We start from the raw sequence: 20,705 nt of genomic DNA, 5'->3' as shown, positions 1-20,705 counted from the left end.
AGGCTGCGTCAGTGGCAGCGAGCAAGCGCGCCAGCCGCGAGTACTACGAGAACACGACGCTGCGCACCGTCAACCAGGCCGTCGGGCGCGCGATCCGGCATCGGAATGATTACGCCGCCATTCTGCTGGTGGATCGGAGGTGGGAGAGGGAGGGGGGCAGGGTGAGGGGGAAGTTGCCTGGTTGGATTCGTGCTGTTATGGATGATGGTGGTGGTGGTGGTGGTGATGTCGGTGATACGACGACGGGGAGGAGGGAGTGGGCGGGGGTGGAGGAGGGTTTGAGAGGGTTCTTTGAGGGGAAGGGAGGGAAGTGAGAGGAGTTTGAGAAGATGGGTTAGGTTAGGCTAGGTCAGGTGAGGGAGGTTGATGGAATTGGAGATCTAGGTTGGTGGTGCTGGTTGGGGTGTAGGTTGAGTTTTATGGGAGGGTCGGATAGGGAGGGAGGTGAGGTATAAGGGACCAAGATGCCAATAGCTGCCAGCGTGAAGAGTCGTCGGCAGGCAATCGAAGTGGGCTGGTTAGACAAATTTCACAGAGCCTATCAAGACAAGCAGGAGATGGATGCTAGGAGGGTTTAAATCCTTCCCGCAACGAAGCTCTGTTCCTTCGTGGTAGTGTACATGTCTGCATCTTCGACCACGTGCTTTCCCTTGGGAAAAGCATGCACTCGCATTAGTTCCTTCACCAATTCCAAACAACATTCCGACTAGCCCGTACCTTGTTGGGAGATGAAAGCGTGATGGACTGGAAAAAGGCGTTGGTGCTAGCTGGGCAAGGTTTTTGCTCATATTTGATCGTAAGGAGAGGCGGCAGAGGGGGATGGGATTGATGTTGATGTTGGGGGTCGGTGTGACGCACGATGGTTGGAAGGAGGATGATGGTGGAGGTCAAATCCGCTTGTTCGACTCCATTAAGACCTCCCAAATGTGTGGGCTCAAAGCAGTATGTATGCATTTTCGATACGCCGTGTTAACAACTCGCTGGAACTCATACCCAAAAACGCCGAAGCCATACTCGCTGTGCATAGCTTTCCAGGCTTATGAAGTCGTCGTGCTTGGTCGCAGCAAGAGCAGGAATCTTGGTGACAAAGCTGAGGAGCGAAGTGTAAAATCATGTGGGAGTGTATTAGACACCATCAGGATTCCGTACCTAATCTAGGGTCAGCATGAAGTCCACCAGACATTCCATAGTGGGAACGTACTTGGAGTATTCTTCTTGAGAAGTCCATCTCGTCTGCGATGCTGCCATCACTCTGTCTGCGGTGGTGCACCAGAGAGGGGTCTAGTCGTTGATCAGAAATCGAGCCACCTTTACTGTGAGTCTTATCGCTGGTGACAAAACTATCGATTGCTTGAGTTCGACGGTACTTCTCCTCAACGGCCTTCCTGTTGCGATGTCGAATGAAGAAGAAACCGCCACCAAGGAGGGCGCAAAGAACGATGGCTCCCACCACAACCCCGACAGCGATACCGATTTTGCTTGACCCACCATTGCTTCCTGTAGATGCCTGGCTCGTGGCGTCAACTTGGCCAGGGGCTGTGACGACGATTGTTTCTCCTGCTTTGGTGATGACCGAGGGCGCTTGGGAAACGGTCGGCGAACCCATTTGTGTTGGTGATGATGGAGGTGAATTAGCTGTGGCTGAGCTGCCTCCACCAACACCGGACTCCCCGCCAGATCCATCACTGTTGCTGTCGCTAGAGCTGGAGCCTGCAGCGCTGCCAACACTGTTATCATAGCCAGTCAAGTAAACCGAGTAGGCATTGTTTCCACCACATTTGGCCTCGCCATAGCCTGTGCAAGGTGAGCTACATTGGGAATCGTCGACCTTGTCGCTCTCGGGTGGTAAAGCAGAACCACACCAACAGTCTGAACCTCTGTTAAGACCCATCACTGCTTGGGGATTCTGTCCTGATTTTGGAATGCATTGTTCTTGACAGTGGCCGCTCGATTGGTATGTAAACGAATCACTCCTGCTCAAGTCACCTGCTGATGAATAACATCCCACATATGTAGTTGTGTTGTACTGCACATCAGCCCAGGCTGGCCTTCCAAACATGGTTGTTGATACTGCCATTAAGGCAGCAAAAGAGGTAATATGCATTTTGAGGGAGACGACTGGGAGCAGCTGTTGAGATTGATGGAGGGAAAGGCTCAAATGAGCTAGGAGCCGGAAAGCTTACGCAGAGGTTGTGCCAACTTGGGTGGAGGAGAGAGGATGAAAGGTTGTGGCCACGCGTAGGGACGCTGTAGAGGACGAATCGGGATGAAGAGTGGTCGAAGTGATCGTCAGAAGCACGATCTTGATCGAATTCTATGACCTTTAGAATTGGTCTGGCCTGCCGGTTCAACTACCCTGGCCTGAGTTGCAATGGGGTGCCACCAAATGCCAGCTGTGTTTGCTGTCGGACTTATGTGTTTTCCCCGCCTACTTAAGAGATCCGTGATCCGTAGCTCAATGTAAAGAAGAGTTCAAGCTTCTCTTGGTGACGTGACTTGCCAAAGATCGATGGTATGTCAGTGAATACGTCTTGCGGGAAAAGAGTGATGGAACTTTGTTGTCATCAGTTTGAGAATGCTGATGGGTATCGAAATCAGCAGGTCAGTGCCCCTTTGTTCTGTGTGACGGGGTAAAGACGAGACTGCTGGTAAGCGAGTGTGGTGAAACAAGTACCGCCCGCAACAAAGAGTCAAATTCACAATCTGTTGCAGCAGGATGTAGAAACGAGTGTGATGGAAGCCGCCAGCAGAGCGGAGGATGAAGTCGAGTCTCTGAAGGGAGAGAACGAGTACGAGAGGCGCGGGACAGACTGTGGATGGAACAGTCATCACATCTGGTTAGATCAGATTTTCCTTTTCCTTTTCGTTTTCAGGAGCTGGCGACCTGGACTGGGGCCGAGCCGCGGAAATTGCACAGTACCAAGCCCGAGAAGCTTAACTACTACATACTACGTAGTGTGACATTTAGCTGCAAGCTAACTACTACGCAGGTCACTCCAACGTCGGTGCATATGCGGGCAAGATCCGACATTGCCACCTGTGGGTGGCTACCTAGCCTACCAAGGGCACTTATAATAGACTACGTAGTAAGTTACATGTTTGAGCTCCTCGTCTTGAAGGGCTATGGGGTACCATTCCCATTCCCATGCCCATGGGCCGTGGACACTCAAGCTTCTACGTAGTACCTAGCACAAGCGAGAATGTGATTGTTTCGGCACAATTGCCTTTGCTAAGATGTGAGGCGCGGCACATGCCCAGTCTGATCCTGGCCACATACTGATTCCTTGATATAGTTCACGCTACACGCCAATCACTGCCCGAAACATGCCAAGTCGGTCCAGCTGGACCAGCCAATCCAGCGGGTGGCAGATCAATCCTCTGTTCAAACGATTAATGACGATGATGGTTCCTAAACATGCAGTACAGCCCTCTATACGGAGTACTCAGTATCAAGATACCTTGTCAATCAGGCCGATGATAAGGGTACTACCAAGATATCTACCTTAATAGTGAGCATTTGGGCAAAATTGCTAGCCAGCCAATTATAAGTGACATGTACTTGGAGCGAGTGAACCATGGTTTTCGAACAAGACATGCATCAGGCTAACATGACAATAATCGTGCTGTGTCATCTAGCCTCGTCCAATGAACTCGATGCCGTCGTTTGCTCTCCAGGCCCGTAAAAAAGGGGTACGGCGTCATCTTCTCAACACAATTGAGTTTGAATACATACCCAAACATACAGACACATGGCTGCCTGGAAGCGAGATTGTGATGTGCAATATCAATGTCACAGTAGTAGTACTCGTGGCAATCGCATTTGGATCGATTCCTAGTTGGCCGCGAGGTAGCAAAAATATACACAATAATTATCAAAGTTGATTTGAATTGGAGTAGAGAGATATTAGCACGTCATTGCTTATCAGAACCGACATGCCATTTGCCGCTAAGGAGATGTAACTTTTGAATATCTAAGCCAAGCCTCAAAACCACAATACAGACCGATCAAGGTTTCGGTATGTGCAGTGTCTTGCTGACCATCAAGCATCCATTCATCAAAAAGGCTGCAACAGACGGGTGGAACTCTAATGGTGTACCCTTCAGAGCAACTCCAAGCGGTATGCTGTCAAGAATCCAGCCTTGCGAGACATTGACCGCCAGCATCGAAGCAATCGTGAGGCACGCAAAGGGTATAGGTATACCTTCGAAGTATTTAGATTTTCCGGTGTGGTCCTTAGGGAGAACCGCGACGGTGACATTGAACCTGGCCAGGCGCGTTAAGCCGCACAGCACGTAGAACGAGAGTATGACCTGGTCGAGGGGTGTTCGAAACCCCATTGCGAAGGCGACCGCTGCAGGGGAGACGCCGAAAGAAACCTGATCCGTTGTCAGTACTGTATGGTGGGACGCTGCGCAGCACCCACGAGATCTGCTAGCGAATCCAACTCCTGGCCCATTAATGATGATTTATGTCTCCATCTCGCAACCTTGCCATCGAAGAAGTCGAAGAACAGGCCGAACGGCATGAACCCTAGTGCAAGCCACAAATTGGTGTGATCGTTTTGGTCGCTGAGGAGGTACCTCATCGAGGATAGAAGAGACATGACTCGGGGCAGTCAGCAGAGAAATTTGTTCCTTAGAGGGTGTACACACAGCCACAAAAACCTATATGTAGTCAGTCATTGAGGTTTGTACGCGACGCAGCAAAGCTTACCATTCATCTCGGTGATCAGGTCCGCAAGATGCAGGGCTCTAAAGAGGACAGGTCAGGAATCCTTCTCTCAAGGATATCCGACATTGCACCCACTTCATCATACTGAAGTGGCCTGTATCTGCGGCGAGAAGCATTTTCTGCTTCTCCTGGGCTGTACAGGCGAGTCAATGCAGGCCCAGCGATCGATATATTCCAAGCTTACCCTGGTCGGGTCTCGAAGAATCATTTTGGGTACCGACGCTGGTTACGCCTGATCTGCGAGACATCCTAAGGGCCGGGAGTGTTTCTAGTGGCGGTCAAGTGGCCTGGAAGTGGAAGATATACGCAAAGCTTCGGCGACTGTAGATGAATCAATCACTACGATAATTCCAGGAAAATAAATGGTGTTGGAGTGGTGTATGGCAAGAACCTGCTGCAGTACTGCAGATGGTTTACGTAGTAAGCCGATCACAAAGGAAACAGGGCCTGTGTCGTCATCCCGCATGGGCTGTCATAGCTAAAGCTTAACTATCACTCACATCCATTCCAACGGCTGTACTCCGTAGATTTCACACTACTACGTAGGTGGACTTTGTGAATGGCTGAGGGCGCATTGATAACTTCAGAGTTATTCTGAACGCCTCTGCAGACTTGGTTACTGAAAACCGGGTCTGCAAGTACTTTATTGCGCTCTCTTGGTAGCCGCCAAACTCCTCGAAATGCAGGCATGTAGAATATGCTCTCAGCCTCTCCCTCTAAAGCCACTTCCTCTGGAGCTGAAGCCACCCCTTGATCCTCCCCTTCCACCCGAAAACGATCCGCCAGCTCCTCGACCTCTGCCACGGTCTCCAAACCCGCCTCGACCTCTTGGTGCACCCCTGCCAAATCCACGTCCACGAGGAGCTGCTCTGCCTCGCGCACCGCCTCGTCCGGCACCACCAGGTTTCTTTACTCTCGCGGCTCCTGTTTCATGCTGGTTAGTAGATTAAACATGGTGGCTAATGAGGTGGTCGTACCGGGTGGAGGTATCGGCTTTGGTAGGAATCTAGTTCATGGTTCAGCACCTGGCGCTCTCGAGGGCATTCATGAAACAAACTTCTCTAGGGGTAATAGCTTATCGCCTCCGATGTAGAACTTGTCTCCGCTCTTGAAAGAGGTCGCTTGTATGCCTTCTTGCGGTTTGATCGTGAAATAGACTTGGTTGATAGGCCCTAGAATCTCGTCCACCTTCCCAATTGAGGTCTGACATCCCTGTTAGAAGAAGACCTTCAGCTTTTCAACGTGCGACTATTCTCACTTTGTTTTCTAGGTAGATTGGGGCGTTGAAGTAGGGGATTTTTGCGTTGTTCGATTCGCAGACGATATCACCTTCGCATGCATGGAGGAAGGACCCCATTTCTAGACGATATCAGCCACCACAACCAGGCATTCGCGCCAGTAACATCACCTAGAACCTGCGCCGGTGGTCCATAGCTTTGTTGAAAGTTTCCACGCCCTGTTGTACACCTTTCGTTAGGTTTGCGACAATGTGGGGAGCGAGCTTGTTTGAACCTCCGCGATTGCCAAAGCTTCCTCCTCCCCTTCCACCACCAGCAGAACCTCCACGACCTCGAAAACCTCCGCGCGACGACATTGCCCGTCTCGGTGAAGCTTCCTGGGATTTGTCGTTTGTGTGGGCAACCTTATGTTCCGAGCTCCATGCAGGAAAATACTTTTTGACACTTGGTCGCACGTGACTCACCACAACACCTCAAAACTGAGAAAGGGATATGTACCTTTCAGTTGTCTATGTTCACATAGAATTGGTAGGATACTCAAGATGAGTCAGCCGGACGGACAGAGTCTTGATGCTGTGGATTTACCGCCAAAAATGGCGGAAGTGAAGCTCACTGAGGCTGGAATTGCTGCCCCTATTGGCTCACCATCACCAAAAAGTCCGAGGTCCAAAGGCACTCCAAACCCTGCGAAAGGCAAAGGTGATGCAGGGAAATCGAAGCAGATACACACACAAGCAGCACCAAAAGGCGCACCCCCTGCAGTCATTCCACTACCAGATTTCGTGCTGGAACGAAACCAATTCTTCGATGAGCTCAAGAAGAAGTACGATGAAGAACTTTCAACAAGACCCAAACCAGAGATCAAGATTACTCTCAGTCCTGGTTCTGTTGAGGATTCAATACTCATTGGGAAGGCTTGGGAGACCACGCCAGGCCAGCTCCTCAAGCATCTTCCAAAGGACGTTGCTGCTGAGATTGTCATTGCCAAAGTTGATGGAAAGCTCTGGGATCTCGACAGACCCCTCGAGCAGGACAGTAAGGTTTCGTATCTGACATTTAAGGACAAAGAAGGCCGTGATGTCTTTTGGCACTCCTCTGCTCATGTACTGGGGGAAGCTGCAGAGCATGAGTATGGATGTCGACTGTCTCATGGCCCTCCGACGGCGATGGGGTTCTTCTACGATATGGCTTTGGAAGAAGGGCGGGCTGTGAAAGAGTCTGAATGGCCATCTATCGAGGCCAAGGCCAAAAAGTTCTTCAAAGAGAAGCAGCCATTTGAACGGTTGGAGGTCTCGAAAGACAACCTGCGCAAGATGTTCGGATACAGCAAATACAAGATGCATTACATCGAAAAGTTTGTTGCGGATGGCGAAAGCAGCACAGTATACCGAAATGGAACACTTGTGGATCTATGTGCAGGCCCTCACATCCAGAATACTAAGAAGATCGAAGCTTTCAAGATCATGAAGAACTCATCCGCATATTTCCTAGGCGACCAGAGCAATGATTCTCTCCAGAGGATACATGGCGTGGCTTTTGGCAAAAAGGAGGAACTGAAGCAATGGGAGCATTACCTGGAAGAAGCCAAGAAGCGAGACCACCAGGAGATTGGCAAGAATCAAAAGCTGTTCATGTTCAGTCAGCTTTCCCCTGGCTCACCATTCTTGCTGCCCCATGGCACTCGCATATTCAACGCCTTGCAAAACATGCTCCGCGAGGCTTACTGGGATCGAGGTTACCAAGAAGTGCAGTCTCCAAACATGTACAACGTGGAGCTCTGGAAGACATCCGGTCATTGGGACCACTATCAGGACAACATGTTCAAAGTCCATGTCAAGGAACACGCCTCCGCAGATGCCAAAGTTCAGCCCACTGTACCTGGAGCTAAAGCTATAGAAGTGGACCAAGACAAAGACACTTTCGGCCTCAAGCCAATGAATTGTCCAGGTCACTGTCTCTTGTTTCGAAACGAAGAGCGCTCATACCGCGAACTACCGTGGCGAGTAGCCGACTTCGGCGTTCTCCATCGCAACGAAGCGTCCGGCGCTCTCACCGGCTTAACCAGAGTGCGAAAGTTCCAACAGGACGACACCCACATTTTCTGCACCCAAGACCAAATCACGCAAGAGATCGAAGCACTGTTCGACTTTCTCTCCTTCGTCTACGGCCTATTCGGATTCCCCTTCAAACTCAAGCTCTCCACCCGACCAGAAGGCTACATGGGCAGTCTTGAGACCTGGAACGCGGCCGAAGACCAGCTGCGCGAAGCCCTGAAGAAATTCCGCGGCAACGACTGGGAACTTAACGAGGGTGATGGCGCCTTCTACGGCCCCAAGATAGATATTACTATCTCTGACGCTCTGCATCGTGAATACCAGTGCGCGACCATCCAGCTCGACTTCCAGCTCCCTCAGAACTTCAAACTCGAATACATGACCGGCGATTCAGGCGGCCACAAAGTCGCTGCTGCTGCTCCTGCTGCCGCCGTCGACAACGAAAAGCCCGACTCCAGCACCAGCAAGCCAGCCGCCAACGGTGAAAACGAATCCCAAGCCCCGAATGAAAAGGAACCATCCACCACCAGCCGGGACACACTCGCGCCCGGCCGCGCCCGGCCGGTGATGATCCACCGCGCCATCATCGGCTCCTTCGAGCGCTTCATCGCCATCCTCACTGAGCACTTCGCCGGCAAATGGCCCTTCTGGCTCTCGCCGCGCCAGATCCTCGTGGTGCCGGTCATGAAGGGCGCCGAGGACTACGTGCGCGAGATCCAATCCATCTTCCACCGCGCCCGCATGTACGTCGACGTCGACCTCAGCGGCAACACGCTGCAGAAGAAGATCCGCACCGGACAGCTGGTCGGCTATAATTTCATCTTCGGTGAGTTTCTCAAAACCAACCCACCCTCTTCCCCCTTCTTGCTTCTTTCGCACTCTTCCTGCCCCCCTTATCCCTCTCTCTCTCTTTCTCTTTCTCTCTATCTCCATCAATCAGCACGCCGAAAGCCCTCCCTTCCTCACACGCGCCGACGCTGCCCTTGCAGAGCATGGAGCTAACCCGTTTTTTCTCTCCGTTCGCGCGCAGTGGTGGGAGCGGAAGAACAGCGTTCCCGCACCCTCAACATCCGAAACCGCGATGATCCGACCACGCAGAAACTGGGGGCCATGGTGCCGCTCGACGAGGCGTTGAGGAAACTCAAGGACCTGCGGGACCAGAGACGCTTGGTCAATTCGTTGGATCCGTGATTCTGTTGCAGGATGGGAGGGGGGGGCAAGGAAATGCTGCTGTTGTTGTACATGTGGATACGTACGGGGCTGAATAGAGGGGGCTAGAAAGTGGGTGGGTGGGTAGGTAGGCAGGCATGAAGCACGGTAGATAGAATCACTAGTCTTCGATCCATAGCGACGGATTCGCGTGATTACAATGTTCTCCCGCTGTGCCCTATCTGATATCCTACCCCAGCATCACCCTCGGTTCCATCTCCACCTCGCCACCAGCAATACTACCGGCATACTCCCTCTCCACCACCGCCTCCGCCCCACCGACCCTCCGCTCCCTCACCCGCCTCCACCCCTCCGTGGCGGTAATCCTCTCAAACCACTTCAGCGTCACCTCAGCCTCCCACCACGCGGTAGCGCGTTTCCCGGCACTGGCACCCTCCGCCTGGCCGCCCAAGGGGCCTTTCTTCATCAATATCTTCGACCTGGCCTTCCTGCTCAAGCCTTGCAGTTTGCTCATCGCCTCGGCCTTCCACTTCCGCTCGTCGACCGCCGCCTGCGCGCCGCGGCCTCGTCCTGCATTTTCGCCTGCCGCACCCGCTCGATGATGCTGATGGTCTCGGCGTCGAAGTCGATGCCGCCGCGCTCCATCTCGTGCAGGAGCCGGTCCATGGTTGGCAGGTCCGAATACACGCTCCACCGGTGCAGGAGGAGGGTGTTGTACAGTTGGGTGCTGGTTCCTAGCACATAGGAGCGGAGGCCTAGGGAGCGGATGCGGGGGAGGAGGGTGGAGGGGTAGTGGGAGAGAGGGTAGTGCGTCGTTAGGAGGCGGAGGGTTAGGAGGAGGAGCGCTGGGTAGAGGGTGGAGATTATGGGGAGGGAGGGGATGGTGGGGGGGATGTGAAAGGGGGTTGTAGGATTGGTTTTGCTGGTGGAGGTGGAGGTGGAGGTGGAGGGCTCGATGCGAGGTTGGTTTGGGGCTTTCATTTGGAGGTTTCGTTGCTGCCGCCTTGCATTAGGGTTCATGGTGAAGGAGTATTCGGGTTCGGGTGGGCTTGCTAGGTGCTGTTCGGTTCCTTGCGAAGAGGTGGCAGTACCATACGCTGGTGAGGAGCCCGTTGCTGGATTGGTAGAAGGTCGGGAAGGATCTTCTTCGAGAAATGCAAGCAAAGGCAAGACCAACTTTTCGCAGGTAAGCCATAGTTGTCCATCGTCAACTTTGGCGGCCTCGATGAGTTGTTCCGAGATGTTTTTCATCTGCTCGACACAGATGGAATCAACGTGTCTCTTTTGTACGGCAGACGCTTCAGCAAACTCGCTCTCCGCCGCGAAGAAGTCGTTCTGGTGTTCCTCGAATTCTTCTAATCTTCTGACTTTTCGAAGTCATTTCCTGACTCAGACCAAAACTCGACATTCCGTTCTGGGGTTCTGCCTTTGCCAATAATGTGGCACGAGAAGCAATCTTTCGTAGTCGTTCAGGATACTTCTGTATATGTTCCCGGTCCTGCTCTGATAGTGTTTGACTTGCCTGCCGTCCTCCACCAGCAGGTGAGCTTTGCCCGCCGATGGAGGTTGCTTGTGCTGCTCCCTTCTTGTTCTGACCTGACCCTTCTTCACTGGCGGCACTGCTGAATAGCGAGAAGATTTCGCGGTAGTCTGTTGACAAGGGTGTCTTTTGCTCTGGTAATGGAGACGCCTTTGTCTTGTCCCGTCCAGAGCCAGTGGCTATCTCCTGGAAAATCTTTTTGAAGACCTGCCTCTCTGCTGCCGTCATCGTGGAAGTATTGCCCTTCCCAAGTTTCTTGCTTGCCCCTACGGGCTGCGAACTCTTCTTCATCTGATCCTGCTGTTTTCCCTGTTCCTTTGACTGGTGCGCTAGTTTCTCCTGAAAGTAATTCCCCCGCTCCTCTTGGGTTTTGGGTTTGAGCATCTGGACCTCTTTCTCCGTGACTCCATCCTCGATCTGGTGCAGGTGAGTCGCAGTGGAAAAGGTCCCATAGCCCTGCGGTCTTCTCCCTCGCTGTCGTCCACCGAGGATGGTTCTGGTGCAATACAGGAAGGGGAGATGCTGTAAAGCCTCAGCTCGAAGCCACGTCGGGGTCTGAACGGCTTTCATGATAGCTCAGCATCTGCATTCCATTCTACTTGTTGGGTGCCAGGAATGGAGAGGGTGGTTGGTCGTCGACCTCGACCACGACCACATTGCGTACAGCATGCTTTATTTCTTAGATTAACTTAGCTACATAAGTCCATATGTAACTAGCGTGATTTGCACGGCGAGCACCTAACTTAACACTCAACGCGCTCCAGACGTGTCGTGCGAATGGTTCGCCACTCAACCATCAAACCCTCAATTTATTCCACCACATTCCATTTACAGCCATGGCTCGGGCTCCAATTCCCACCACCGAAATCTCCGACTACGAAAAGCAACGTCTTGCCAATATCGCCGAGCGAGATGCGCTCCTCAAGAAACTGACCCAAGAAGCGCAGCAAGCCGGTCTCTACACCAGACCCTCTGTGAAAAGCACTGCCAATGGGACTAGTCAGTCGCACAAGAGACAAAGACCTGTCAAACCAGTCAAGAAGGAACTAGACAATGCGCCACGGCGAACCTCTTCACGGCTGGCTGGCTTGACGGCGGATAGTGAAGTTGCAAAACGCAAAGCCGACCAGGAGTATGAAGCCGTAAGGGAGGCGGAACGGGCGAAGAGGCAGCGGATTGCAGGTGATCAGGATTTAGGAGAAATCCTTGTGAATGGGAAGCCTTTACTGGCGGTGGATGTGATAAATAGGAGTGTTGCAAAACCATACGAGCGAACGTTCGGCAAAGACGAGATCAAGAGAACAACGGATAAAGAGCTGAAGTCGATCAGGGAAAAGATAAGCGGACTGGCGCTGTGGGATGCTTGGGAGCCGAGTCGCATCAAGATCACTCCAGAGCGCATCTACTGCATGAGCTTCCATCCCACAGAAGCGAAGCCGTTAGTTTTTGCTGGCGATAAGCTGGGCCATCTCGGCATAGTCGATGCATCACAAAAAGGCCCAGGAGCCAAGGATGAAGGAGACGAAGAAGGTGAGGAGGATAACAAGTCGAAAATCAAGAAGATCAAGAAGGAACCGATGCAAAACAACAACCCTGGAGATTCAGATCCCTCAGAATCAGATGAAGAAGAAGCAGAAGATCCCGATCCTCATGTCACTATCTTGAAACCGCACCAGAGAACAATCTCAGCCATACATACACACGCTTCACTGCCCCAAACTCTTTACACCGCCTCATACGACTCTTCCATCCGCGGCCTCGACCTCGAAAAGTCCAAATCCACCGACCTCTATGCGCTAGATGATGACCCGATCTCCGGTATTGATATGGCTGCCACAGATCCCCACGTTCTGTACTTCACGACTCTAAATGGCGCTTTCGGAAGACACGACACCAGAATAAAAGGGAAGAAAGGAGCTGAGCTATATCAGCTCTCAGAGAAGAAGATCGGTGGCTTCTCTTTGCATCCTCTTGTGCCACACTACCTTGCCACTGCCTCCCTCGACCGCACGATGCGGCTCTGGGATCTTCGGAAAATAAGCAAGAAGCTGCCCACGTTGGTTGGTGAGCACACGTCTCGCCTTAGCGTCTCGCACGCAGCGTTCAATTCAGTTGGGCAGGTCGCGACGAGCAGCTATGACGACACCATCAAGATTCACAGTTTCGGAGTGAGAGGGAAGATCGATTCAACGAGGAATCCAACAGAAGGCCTGGAAGCAATGAGTACCTGGAAAGCCGGATACCAATTGGAAGAGGAGAGAATGGAGCCAGAGGTGGTGGTACGGCATAATAACCAGACAGGAAGATGGGTCACGATGTGAGTCATTGTGCGTGGTGGAGCTACGTCAAGGTGAATTCTGACATTTGTGCTTCTAGTCTCCGCCCGCAGTGGCAGCGCAGTCCCCAAGACGGAATCCAGAAGCTCTGTATTGGGAACATGAACAGGTTTGTCGATGTGTACAGCGCAGATGGTAAGCAATTGGCACAACTTGGAGGAGGCGGCATAACGGCTGTGCCGGCAGTGGCAGTCTTCCATCCAACCAGGGATTGGGTGACGGCAGGTACCGCGAGTGGGAAGTTGTGTTTATGGATGTAAACTTTGGCTGTAATGGTGGTGAAGCTGCAGACTGGATGATATGAGCAAGAACCATGCATGAAGCTTTTGGGCTCTGGCATTGTGTGGCCTAGAGTTGACCAGGACTTCGGCTCGTAAGTTATTCTGTAGTCAGAACGAGGTTGGCTCATAGGAAGAGGAATGAAGCCCACGAATACCAAACATGTGGTAAGACTATCACGAAGTCCGAGGAGAGCCTCAAAGATGGCATGCCTTCGTATCATCCCGCGTGCTTGTTGGAAGTTGACAAGCGACAACTTGACTATTGCCGTACCCGTCTATGCTGGCCAAACAGACGTTCGTTGCTGGCGGCCGTCGCTTATTCCATCTCTTGTTGCCAACGCCCTGGCAGGTAGGGTTATCAAATTCATCCATAAGGCTAGGAGACTGTCCCCAATCCACCCTCCATACTATGCATGTTCTGTAACCCTTCCTCATTTGCCCTACTTTGGGCGTTGCAATCTTTGGACGTCTCTCACCTTGGTATGATTAAGCCGCTTTTGACCAAATGTTATGGATCCTCTGCTCCTGGCATAGTCTTTGTCCGTTGTAGGACAAGCTGTTTGCTCTTCATTGTACAGCTACCGATTTCCGATGTGCCAACATGCTGGCGCCGGTTGATGTGCACGCTTCTGCACTTCTGTTCGATGCTTCAGTACAGAGGATTTCTGTTGAGACGGGATTGCATCCCCATCCCGAATTGCCCAAAGACGAGCCCTATATTGTTCGCAAGGTGATCCAGCCTCATCCATGGGCTGATTAGGGATATCTACACCCTCATGCCCCATGATCTAGCCAGATGGATCGTGTTGCCGGCCCAAAATCCAACAAACTGACCCAAGCCACCGACCGTCTTGCCAACCTTTTGGAAATCCTCCAGTCTTCGATCTACGAACTCTGCTGTAGCTGCGAAGTCCTTGGATGCATCTGCCGTCATGAAGAGTTCTGAGCTGGCATACAATGCAGCCAGAGAAGCTCTCTTTGTGTACCAAGAGGTGTCCACGCTGGTATCGCCAGAAAGATACCAGATTTCGTCAGAAAGGATATGGAGTTCTTTGAGAGAAGCTGGTATATTACCGAGTAGGGACATTTGGCCAAGGGCCTGCAGACTTAACTGTTAGCAAGCCTGCAGCCAGATGAGAAGATTGAATAACCATACTCCTTGCCATTGATGAATGATATCTTGATTGGCTCGCAGTCTCTCAAGCGTTAGGGTCCTGACTTTCTCACCTGCTCCAAGCTTCGAGTCCTTTGGAAATTGTACTCGATCTTTCAATGCAAGCCTTTGGGTGACCAAGTGATAATTGATAAGATCGAAGACACCCCGAGGGAGTAGCTGAACCGAAACTTCAAGATATCCAGACTCCTTGGCTCCTTCGGTCAATGCTCTCATGGAGAAACCATGAGTGGGAACATGGCGCATGGCCGAAGACAGAATCTGTTCCTGGGCATCTGGAAAGGGGTGGGGCTGAGGATGGTTCTCCGAATGGTAGGAATGCCCTCGTCGTATTGTGCATGGTGGGTAGACAGGTCGCCAGATTAGCCTATAGAAGGGTACTGAAGACCTCATGTCACCGATGTTGGAGTTACTTGGTTTCGATGTCTTCAAGCGGCCAATCACTCGAAATCCGGTTCCCTGCGGCAAACTTACGTGGTACTAGTAGTGCAAAGATTGCTGGCACGTGCCCAGCCGCAGAGCCTCAACCACCAAGGCCTCTTGGCTGCCATGATCCAGAACTGTCGATCGACATGAAGCTACCATGGTTAGTCCTAGTAGTACGACGTTATGCTGGTTCGGTTGCCGACTTGCGCAATTAAGGTTAAATTGGTCGAGTAATGCGCAGCGACAGATATAACTCCTACTCCGTACATATCTATAATAGACCAGTGTTCGCGCCTTTACGGAGTGCCAAAGACTCAGATACCCAAGGTGAGTAGTGCATGTCCAAAGTTTGTTTAGTTTGTTCCGGTGTTGGCCCACAGCAGAGATTCTCCACGTACGCTTCTGGCATAGGTCTTGAGCACTGAGTGACAACACCGGGAGCATAACTCACACTAAGTAAGTTAGTATTTTGGTCAGCTAGTCTCCACCGAAATGCACTAAGCAGCCGATTCCGTTGGTCCCCGTACCCGGGCTCTGCAGCAGGGTCCAAAGTACATAGTTAGTACCGAACTCAGTACGAGTTACCAGTACTACTCTGCTTCATGGGTATTTGCTAGCATTCCGTACAACAATGTCTGTGGAGAAGTAAGGATTTACTACTGAAGAATTCCAGTTGCTATCGCAATACAACAAGATCCCCACTCAGTAGGGATCAGATAACTACGTCTCGTGATGAAGCAGTGGGTGTAGGTTGACGAGACGGGGATTCATGTGTCCCGAAGCATTGTGAGGCATAAATGGATAGTTCTCGTAAGTATAAGAGTGAATGCTGTGATCTATTACAGGCATGCGAATATCATCCATCGCTAATCGGCAGGTTGCCGACGATGGTGACCAGGATTTGCCAATTCAAGTTGTGCCAACCACAATTGATAGCAGATTCCAAAGGAGTGGTATAGGAATCATATTCCCACTAATCTGACAGTCTGCAAAGGCAAGTGACATCGGATGTAAGCCCGGGGACTATTCTGATGCTTATGCTGGACTGCTAAATCGCGCAACAGGCGGGAGTATGGTCGAGGATAGCCACCCTGGTAGCGCTTCATATACGCCATTAACCATCTGGACTTACTGCTTACTCCATCTGGCAGTCCTGGCATATTCTTCCTGTTCGTTCCCCAGCATTGGCGTCAATACCGGAAAATGCCCTAACTTGGTCAGTCTGGCAGACGTTTTCTCGAAGAGAGTTGCCACAACTTGGTTGGGAGCACTCTCCACCCCACAACGTTGGGAAACCTAATGCACTATGCGACGACAGGAGACCGTGTATTGGATATATCGTTATCCGTCACGACGGGCAATACTCCTCACAGTTGAATGAACCCGTATTCGGATTGGCACACCGAATATTCGATGGTTTGTCGCCTCTGGCTGCAGTAGTAGAGCGTGAAAAACTTAGCGGAGCATGTCCGGTGCTAAATTGCTAAATTGGTGTCAAGGTGTCAAGGGGATCTGTAGTATCACGAAACCTACTACGTGGTACATAGCACAAGTCTTGTCCTGGCTAGGCACAATCACATCCTCCCAATGCAGCTCCATCATACTAACGCAAACCAATTGAAGGCGAGAACAGGCTCCTCATCGATCTCGGGGGGTTGAGCTTGTTCAAATTTGGTGGGTTTGAGTTTTGTGTGGTCCGACTAAGATCAGTCTAGCTGCATCTTTAGGGCAATCTCAGTCGTGCCACCCGCAAAAGTTCCTCTCTTGAACCTCCACCGTGTGTGCTCTGTGTGTGCGTGCTCGACCCCCATCTCGCACCAAAATCCTTTGCGCTTGTTGTTAGAAGTTTCGCTTCGCCACTCATCTTGCCTGGCAGGGCTACGAAGACTAAATCGTTGTAGGACACCTGAGCCTGCCTCCTTGATTGGCCTCTGCCTCCACCGCCGTAGCTGAGCAAATATCAGGCCAGCATCAATCAGCTCCAAATTCGCTCTCCGAATTGGTTGCCCAGCTGGTGAGTGGACAGCTTCTAGGCTTGTGTGGAACACGATTTGATGTCAAGTTGCTGCACTCCAATCATGGTGCTGTGCCTTGGCTGCTGAAGATCGCTGACCGTTTTCCTCTCCCGCAGACCAATCGCGGAACTTCACGCGCAGACTTCACAAGGCAGCTCAAGGCAATTCTTTCTCTTGTTCCTCCAGACATTTGGACGTTACCGTCGCATCTGCGCCTACACTCTCCCCCGTGCGTACCAACCGCTACCGTACACCTCTCCCGCCCTGGGCTTTTAAGAAGAGCTTGACCCTGCCGCAAATTTCGGCGCAGCGGCCAAGCCTGGAGACGAGAGAAAGCCCACGCGGCGCACTGTATCAAGGTCAGAGCTGACGTAAACAGATTTGAGGCTCGTGGAGAGATACTGCAGTCCACTACTGTGCCCAAGTTCCAGTACCCTGCTCCCTGAGTGGTTGAGAAGCTGCGAGCAAATCTTCGCCCCCCCTTCCCAACCCATTTAGCAGTAAACCATTGTTCCACACACCAGCATCCTTGTTAGTCCTTCCCTCTGCCACCTTCGTGCAGCCTTTCGAGTGAAAAACTGACAGCGTTGGTAGTTCAGACCGCACGTACCCTCGGCAATCGAACCAGAAGCAACCATGGGTACGTCCCTCAGGCCTATTCCTGATCCCCCCCCCCATCTTCTGCTTGAATTGCTGCTTCACCGTCTGACACCTCCTCGATCTTCTCAGTCTGCTCTACTTTAACTTCTTTCACCTTTTTTTTGGATTCATGCTTATTTGTGTATGCTCGTCTAGACTCAGCTGACTCCTACCGACCACGTGAAGTAAGTTTTAGATCTCATCCCAAGCACTCTCACACGCCGCCCTGGACCCCGGCGGTGCGCATGTTTGACGAACACATCATTGGCGTTATTCAAAACTTGATACTCGGCATGCCTTATAGGGCAGACGGGTAGTGGCTGCCGCAAGTGCCCGCTGATGACAGACGCTGATTTTTCTGTCACTCAACAAAACGCACCGAAATATTGTAAAACCAAATATTTTTGGCTCACCATTCCCCCACTTCCCTCTAGCTTAGTTTCCATCAAGATTCGAGTCTCGAGATGCCTTCGTTCGCTTTACGGGCTAATCATTTTCAGCGAGAGAGATCGCGCTCACCGCGTCGCCGCTCCCGCAGTCCACGTCGCAGCCGCCGGTCTTATTCGCCTCGCAGCCGCTCTCGAAGCCGCGACGACTACCGTCGAAGTGACCGTCGATCTCGTTCTCCCATGAATAGTGCAACAGGTGCACCTGGAGGATACTCAGGGTCTGGTCATCGTGGTGGCGCGCCCCCACAGAGAAGCTTTGAAGAGCGTGCTGCCGCCAAAGAACAAATGATGCAGTCACTTCGAGACTCATCTCAGCAAGATCGCCGCGTCTACGTTGGCAACCTGGCTTACGATGTCAAGTGGCATCACCTTAAAGATTTCATGAGACAGGGTCAGTGACAAAGTTGAACGGAGGATCTTCTGAAAGTTGGCTGACACCATTCTTCTGTACAGCTGGAGAGGTCCTCTTTGCCGATGTCTTACTTCTTCCAAATGGAATGTCGAAGGTGGGCGCCAACGTGTGATGTGGCTGGTCTTTTTCCGGTTTTTCTTTGGTTATTTGATGGACGTTTGGATTGACGGATTGGACCTGGTCCGCGGGTTATTGTAGGGATGCGGGTAAGCTCAATGCGCCTGATGATTATAAGACCGACTAACATTCTTGGAGGATTGTGGAATACGCAACAAGGGACCAAGCCCAACAAGCTGTCACGACGCTCAGCAATCAGAATCTCATGGGCCGTCTAGTCTACGTCCGCGAGGTACGCATCTGCCCCCCGTCCTACGTCACTCGCGCTCGACAGTCTCCACCTCAATCTTTTGTGATACTGCTGACACATTTCCGCGAATAGGATCGCGAGGCCGAACCGCGCTTCACGGGACCAGCCTCTCGTGGCGATTATGGTGGTGGTGGTGGGGGTGGTGGTGGTGGTCCTCGCGGAGGTTACGGAGGTGGTTATGGAGCAGGTGGTGCCACTACAGGTGGTGGTGGCCGTCAGATCTACGTCTCCAACGTTTGTTTCCTTTCATCTCGTCCATTCCTCTGCCGCACTCCATATTGACACTTGATGTTCTAGCTTCCCTACAACGTTGGCTGGCAGGACCTGAAGGACTTGTTTCGCCAAGCAGGTAAGTGCGAGACATGCCTCCAATCACGTGGGAGCACTATACAGCGCAGTAATTGACAATGGCCTTACGACAGCGCAAGAAGGTGGTGTCATTCGTGCTGACGTTCACCTCGACCCCACCGGCCGTCCGAAGGGGATAGGCATCGTTGCGTTCGAAACACCAAACGACGCGCGAAACGCAATACAACAATTCAACGGTTATGACTGGCAGGGACGAGCTCTGGAGGTACGTGAGGATCGCTTCGCAAACTCAATGGGCGGTAGCTTTGGCAGCCGAGGTGGATACGGGGGAGGCTTTAGTGGTCGCGGCGGCTTTGGTGCGCGTGGAGGCTTCGCTGGCAGGGGAGGGTATGGCGGGGGCTTTGGCGGTCGTGGGGGGTACGGAGGAGGTGGCTATGGGGCCGCCCCGGCAATGGGAGCTGGAACGGGAGCTGGCTACACAGCCGAGGCGTCCAACCCTCCCAATCCGTTTACCGACTTCGCAACCTCTGGCGGCGAACGTGGTCCAATCATCTATGTCCGGAACGTGAGTATCATGCCACCCGCCATCGGATCTACTGGGCCGTGCTGACAAGATGGACGCAGTTGCCCTGGTCTACCAGTAACGAGGATCTCGTCGAGCTCTTCACCACCATTGGCAAGGTCGAGCGAGCGGAGATCCAATACGAGCCGAATGGTCGATCGCGTGGCACCGGTGTCGTCGAGTTTGACTCTGCCGACAATGCTGAGACCGCAATCTGTAAGTTGGCCCTCAGGATGTGGAAGACGGCTCTGTACTTACAAAGAACACAGCCAAATTCACTGGCTACCAATACGGTGGTCGTCCCCTCGGCTTGACCTATGTCAAGTATACCAATATTGGTGGTGGCGACGCCATGGAGGGCACCGAAGCGAGTGGCGGCCTCACACAGGACCAAATCATGTAGAGATGCTCATTCCGGATCGCGAGCTGTCTTTGTCTACGATGCTCGCCCCTCCGCCTCGCCTGAGAATACTTTCTACGTGTCGCCACAGCTTCGATTTCTAATCTTGAAACCGGACAAACTGGAGAAACTGGACTATCACGCAGCCTTTTCAGACCGATAAAAAGCCTCTGGCACTTCTCCCCTTCTTTTCTATTCAACCCTGTGACATCTCTGCGAAGGAAGTCCTTGACGGTGGCCGACTCTGCTGCCCACCATTAAAGTCACTAGCTGTACTTCCTGCTCGTTTTCGATATCTGTTAGCTGTGGGGCTGAGGCATGAAGATTACAAGGATCATCTCAGCTGCAATCATCCTTCCTGCTCGAAGTCTGTCTTGGTCTCCTCGGACGGAGTGTGCATGGTGTGAATTTACGTGATGCAGGGCTGCAATTGGTCAGGTGACCTGCCGCTAGGTGATCCCACGCAGGATAGAGAGTCTACTAACAACCAATTTCCTATCACCCTTGCCTGTCTCTGGCATCTGGCATCTGGACGTGCCTCTCAGCACCAATCAAGCGTCATGGCGTGGCTGATTGTGCGACGGTCGCGGAAGTCTGATTG

At 52.2% G+C, this 20,705-nt stretch overlaps 8 protein-coding genes across 8 annotated transcripts; 3 read left to right on the top strand and 5 right to left on the bottom strand.

Annotated features, from left to right (window-relative positions):
* Positions 1–1,125: 1,125 nt before the first annotated feature.
* On the bottom strand, positions 1,126–1,891 carry EPUS_07321 (uncharacterized protein; the record flags this gene model as incomplete). Its single annotated transcript, XM_007788041.1, has 2 exons — positions 1,126–1,149; positions 1,202–1,891. 2 exons carry the CDS (start codon positions 1,889–1,891, stop codon positions 1,126–1,128), a joined length of 714 nt encoding a protein of 237 aa, XP_007786231.1.
* A 2,114-nt stretch (positions 1,892–4,005) lies between these two features.
* On the bottom strand, positions 4,006–4,980 carry EPUS_07320 (uncharacterized protein; the record flags this gene model as incomplete). The annotated part of the gene is made up of 6 exons (XM_007788040.1): positions 4,006–4,377; positions 4,425–4,606; positions 4,654–4,665; positions 4,715–4,752; positions 4,808–4,865; positions 4,917–4,980. 6 exons carry the CDS (start codon positions 4,978–4,980, stop codon positions 4,006–4,008), a joined length of 726 nt encoding a protein of 241 aa, XP_007786230.1.
* Positions 4,981–5,435: 455 nt separating this feature from the next.
* On the bottom strand, positions 5,436–6,089 carry EPUS_07319 (uncharacterized protein; the record flags this gene model as incomplete). The annotated part of the gene is made up of 4 exons (XM_007788039.1): positions 5,436–5,656; positions 5,710–5,738; positions 5,790–5,935; positions 5,991–6,089. The coding sequence occupies 4 exons, from the start codon at positions 6,087–6,089 to the stop codon at positions 5,436–5,438; spliced, it is 495 nt and encodes a 164-aa protein (XP_007786229.1).
* Positions 6,090–6,512: 423 nt separating this feature from the next.
* Positions 6,513–9,215, top strand: EPUS_07318 (uncharacterized protein; the record flags this gene model as incomplete). Its single annotated transcript, XM_007788038.1, has 2 exons — positions 6,513–8,850; positions 9,055–9,215. The coding sequence occupies 2 exons, from the start codon at positions 6,513–6,515 to the stop codon at positions 9,213–9,215; spliced, it is 2,499 nt and encodes an 832-aa protein (XP_007786228.1).
* A 208-nt stretch (positions 9,216–9,423) lies between these two features.
* On the bottom strand, positions 9,424–11,304 carry EPUS_07317 (uncharacterized protein; the record flags this gene model as incomplete). The annotated part of the gene is made up of 3 exons (XM_007788037.1): positions 9,424–9,744; positions 9,786–10,549; positions 10,596–11,304. The coding sequence occupies 3 exons, from the start codon at positions 11,302–11,304 to the stop codon at positions 9,424–9,426; spliced, it is 1,794 nt and encodes a 597-aa protein (XP_007786227.1).
* Positions 11,305–11,570: 266 nt separating this feature from the next.
* On the top strand, positions 11,571–13,330 carry EPUS_07316 (WD repeat-containing protein; the record flags this gene model as incomplete). The annotated part of the gene is made up of 2 exons (XM_007788036.1): positions 11,571–13,051; positions 13,111–13,330. 2 exons carry the CDS (start codon positions 11,571–11,573, stop codon positions 13,328–13,330), a joined length of 1,701 nt encoding a protein of 566 aa, XP_007786226.1.
* Positions 13,331–14,117: 787 nt separating this feature from the next.
* Positions 14,118–14,771, bottom strand: EPUS_07315 (uncharacterized protein; the record flags this gene model as incomplete). Its single annotated transcript, XM_007788035.1, has 2 exons — positions 14,118–14,450; positions 14,508–14,771. 2 exons carry the CDS (start codon positions 14,769–14,771, stop codon positions 14,118–14,120), a joined length of 597 nt encoding a protein of 198 aa, XP_007786225.1.
* A 3,298-nt stretch (positions 14,772–18,069) lies between these two features.
* Positions 18,070–20,107, top strand: EPUS_07314 (uncharacterized protein; the record flags this gene model as incomplete). The annotated part of the gene is made up of 8 exons (XM_007788034.1): positions 18,070–18,445; positions 18,508–18,574; positions 18,722–18,815; positions 18,906–19,067; positions 19,131–19,182; positions 19,256–19,707; positions 19,767–19,920; positions 19,974–20,107. 8 exons carry the CDS (start codon positions 18,070–18,072, stop codon positions 20,105–20,107), a joined length of 1,491 nt encoding a protein of 496 aa, XP_007786224.1.
* Positions 20,108–20,705: the final 598 nt, after the last annotated feature.

This window comes from Endocarpon pusillum (assembly GCF_000464535.1).
Source record: "Endocarpon pusillum Z07020 unplaced genomic scaffold C711415, whole genome shotgun sequence".
NCBI lineage: Eukaryota > Fungi > Ascomycota > Eurotiomycetes > Verrucariales > Verrucariaceae > Endocarpon > Endocarpon pusillum.
This window is presented reverse-complemented; position numbering and strand designations above follow the sequence as displayed.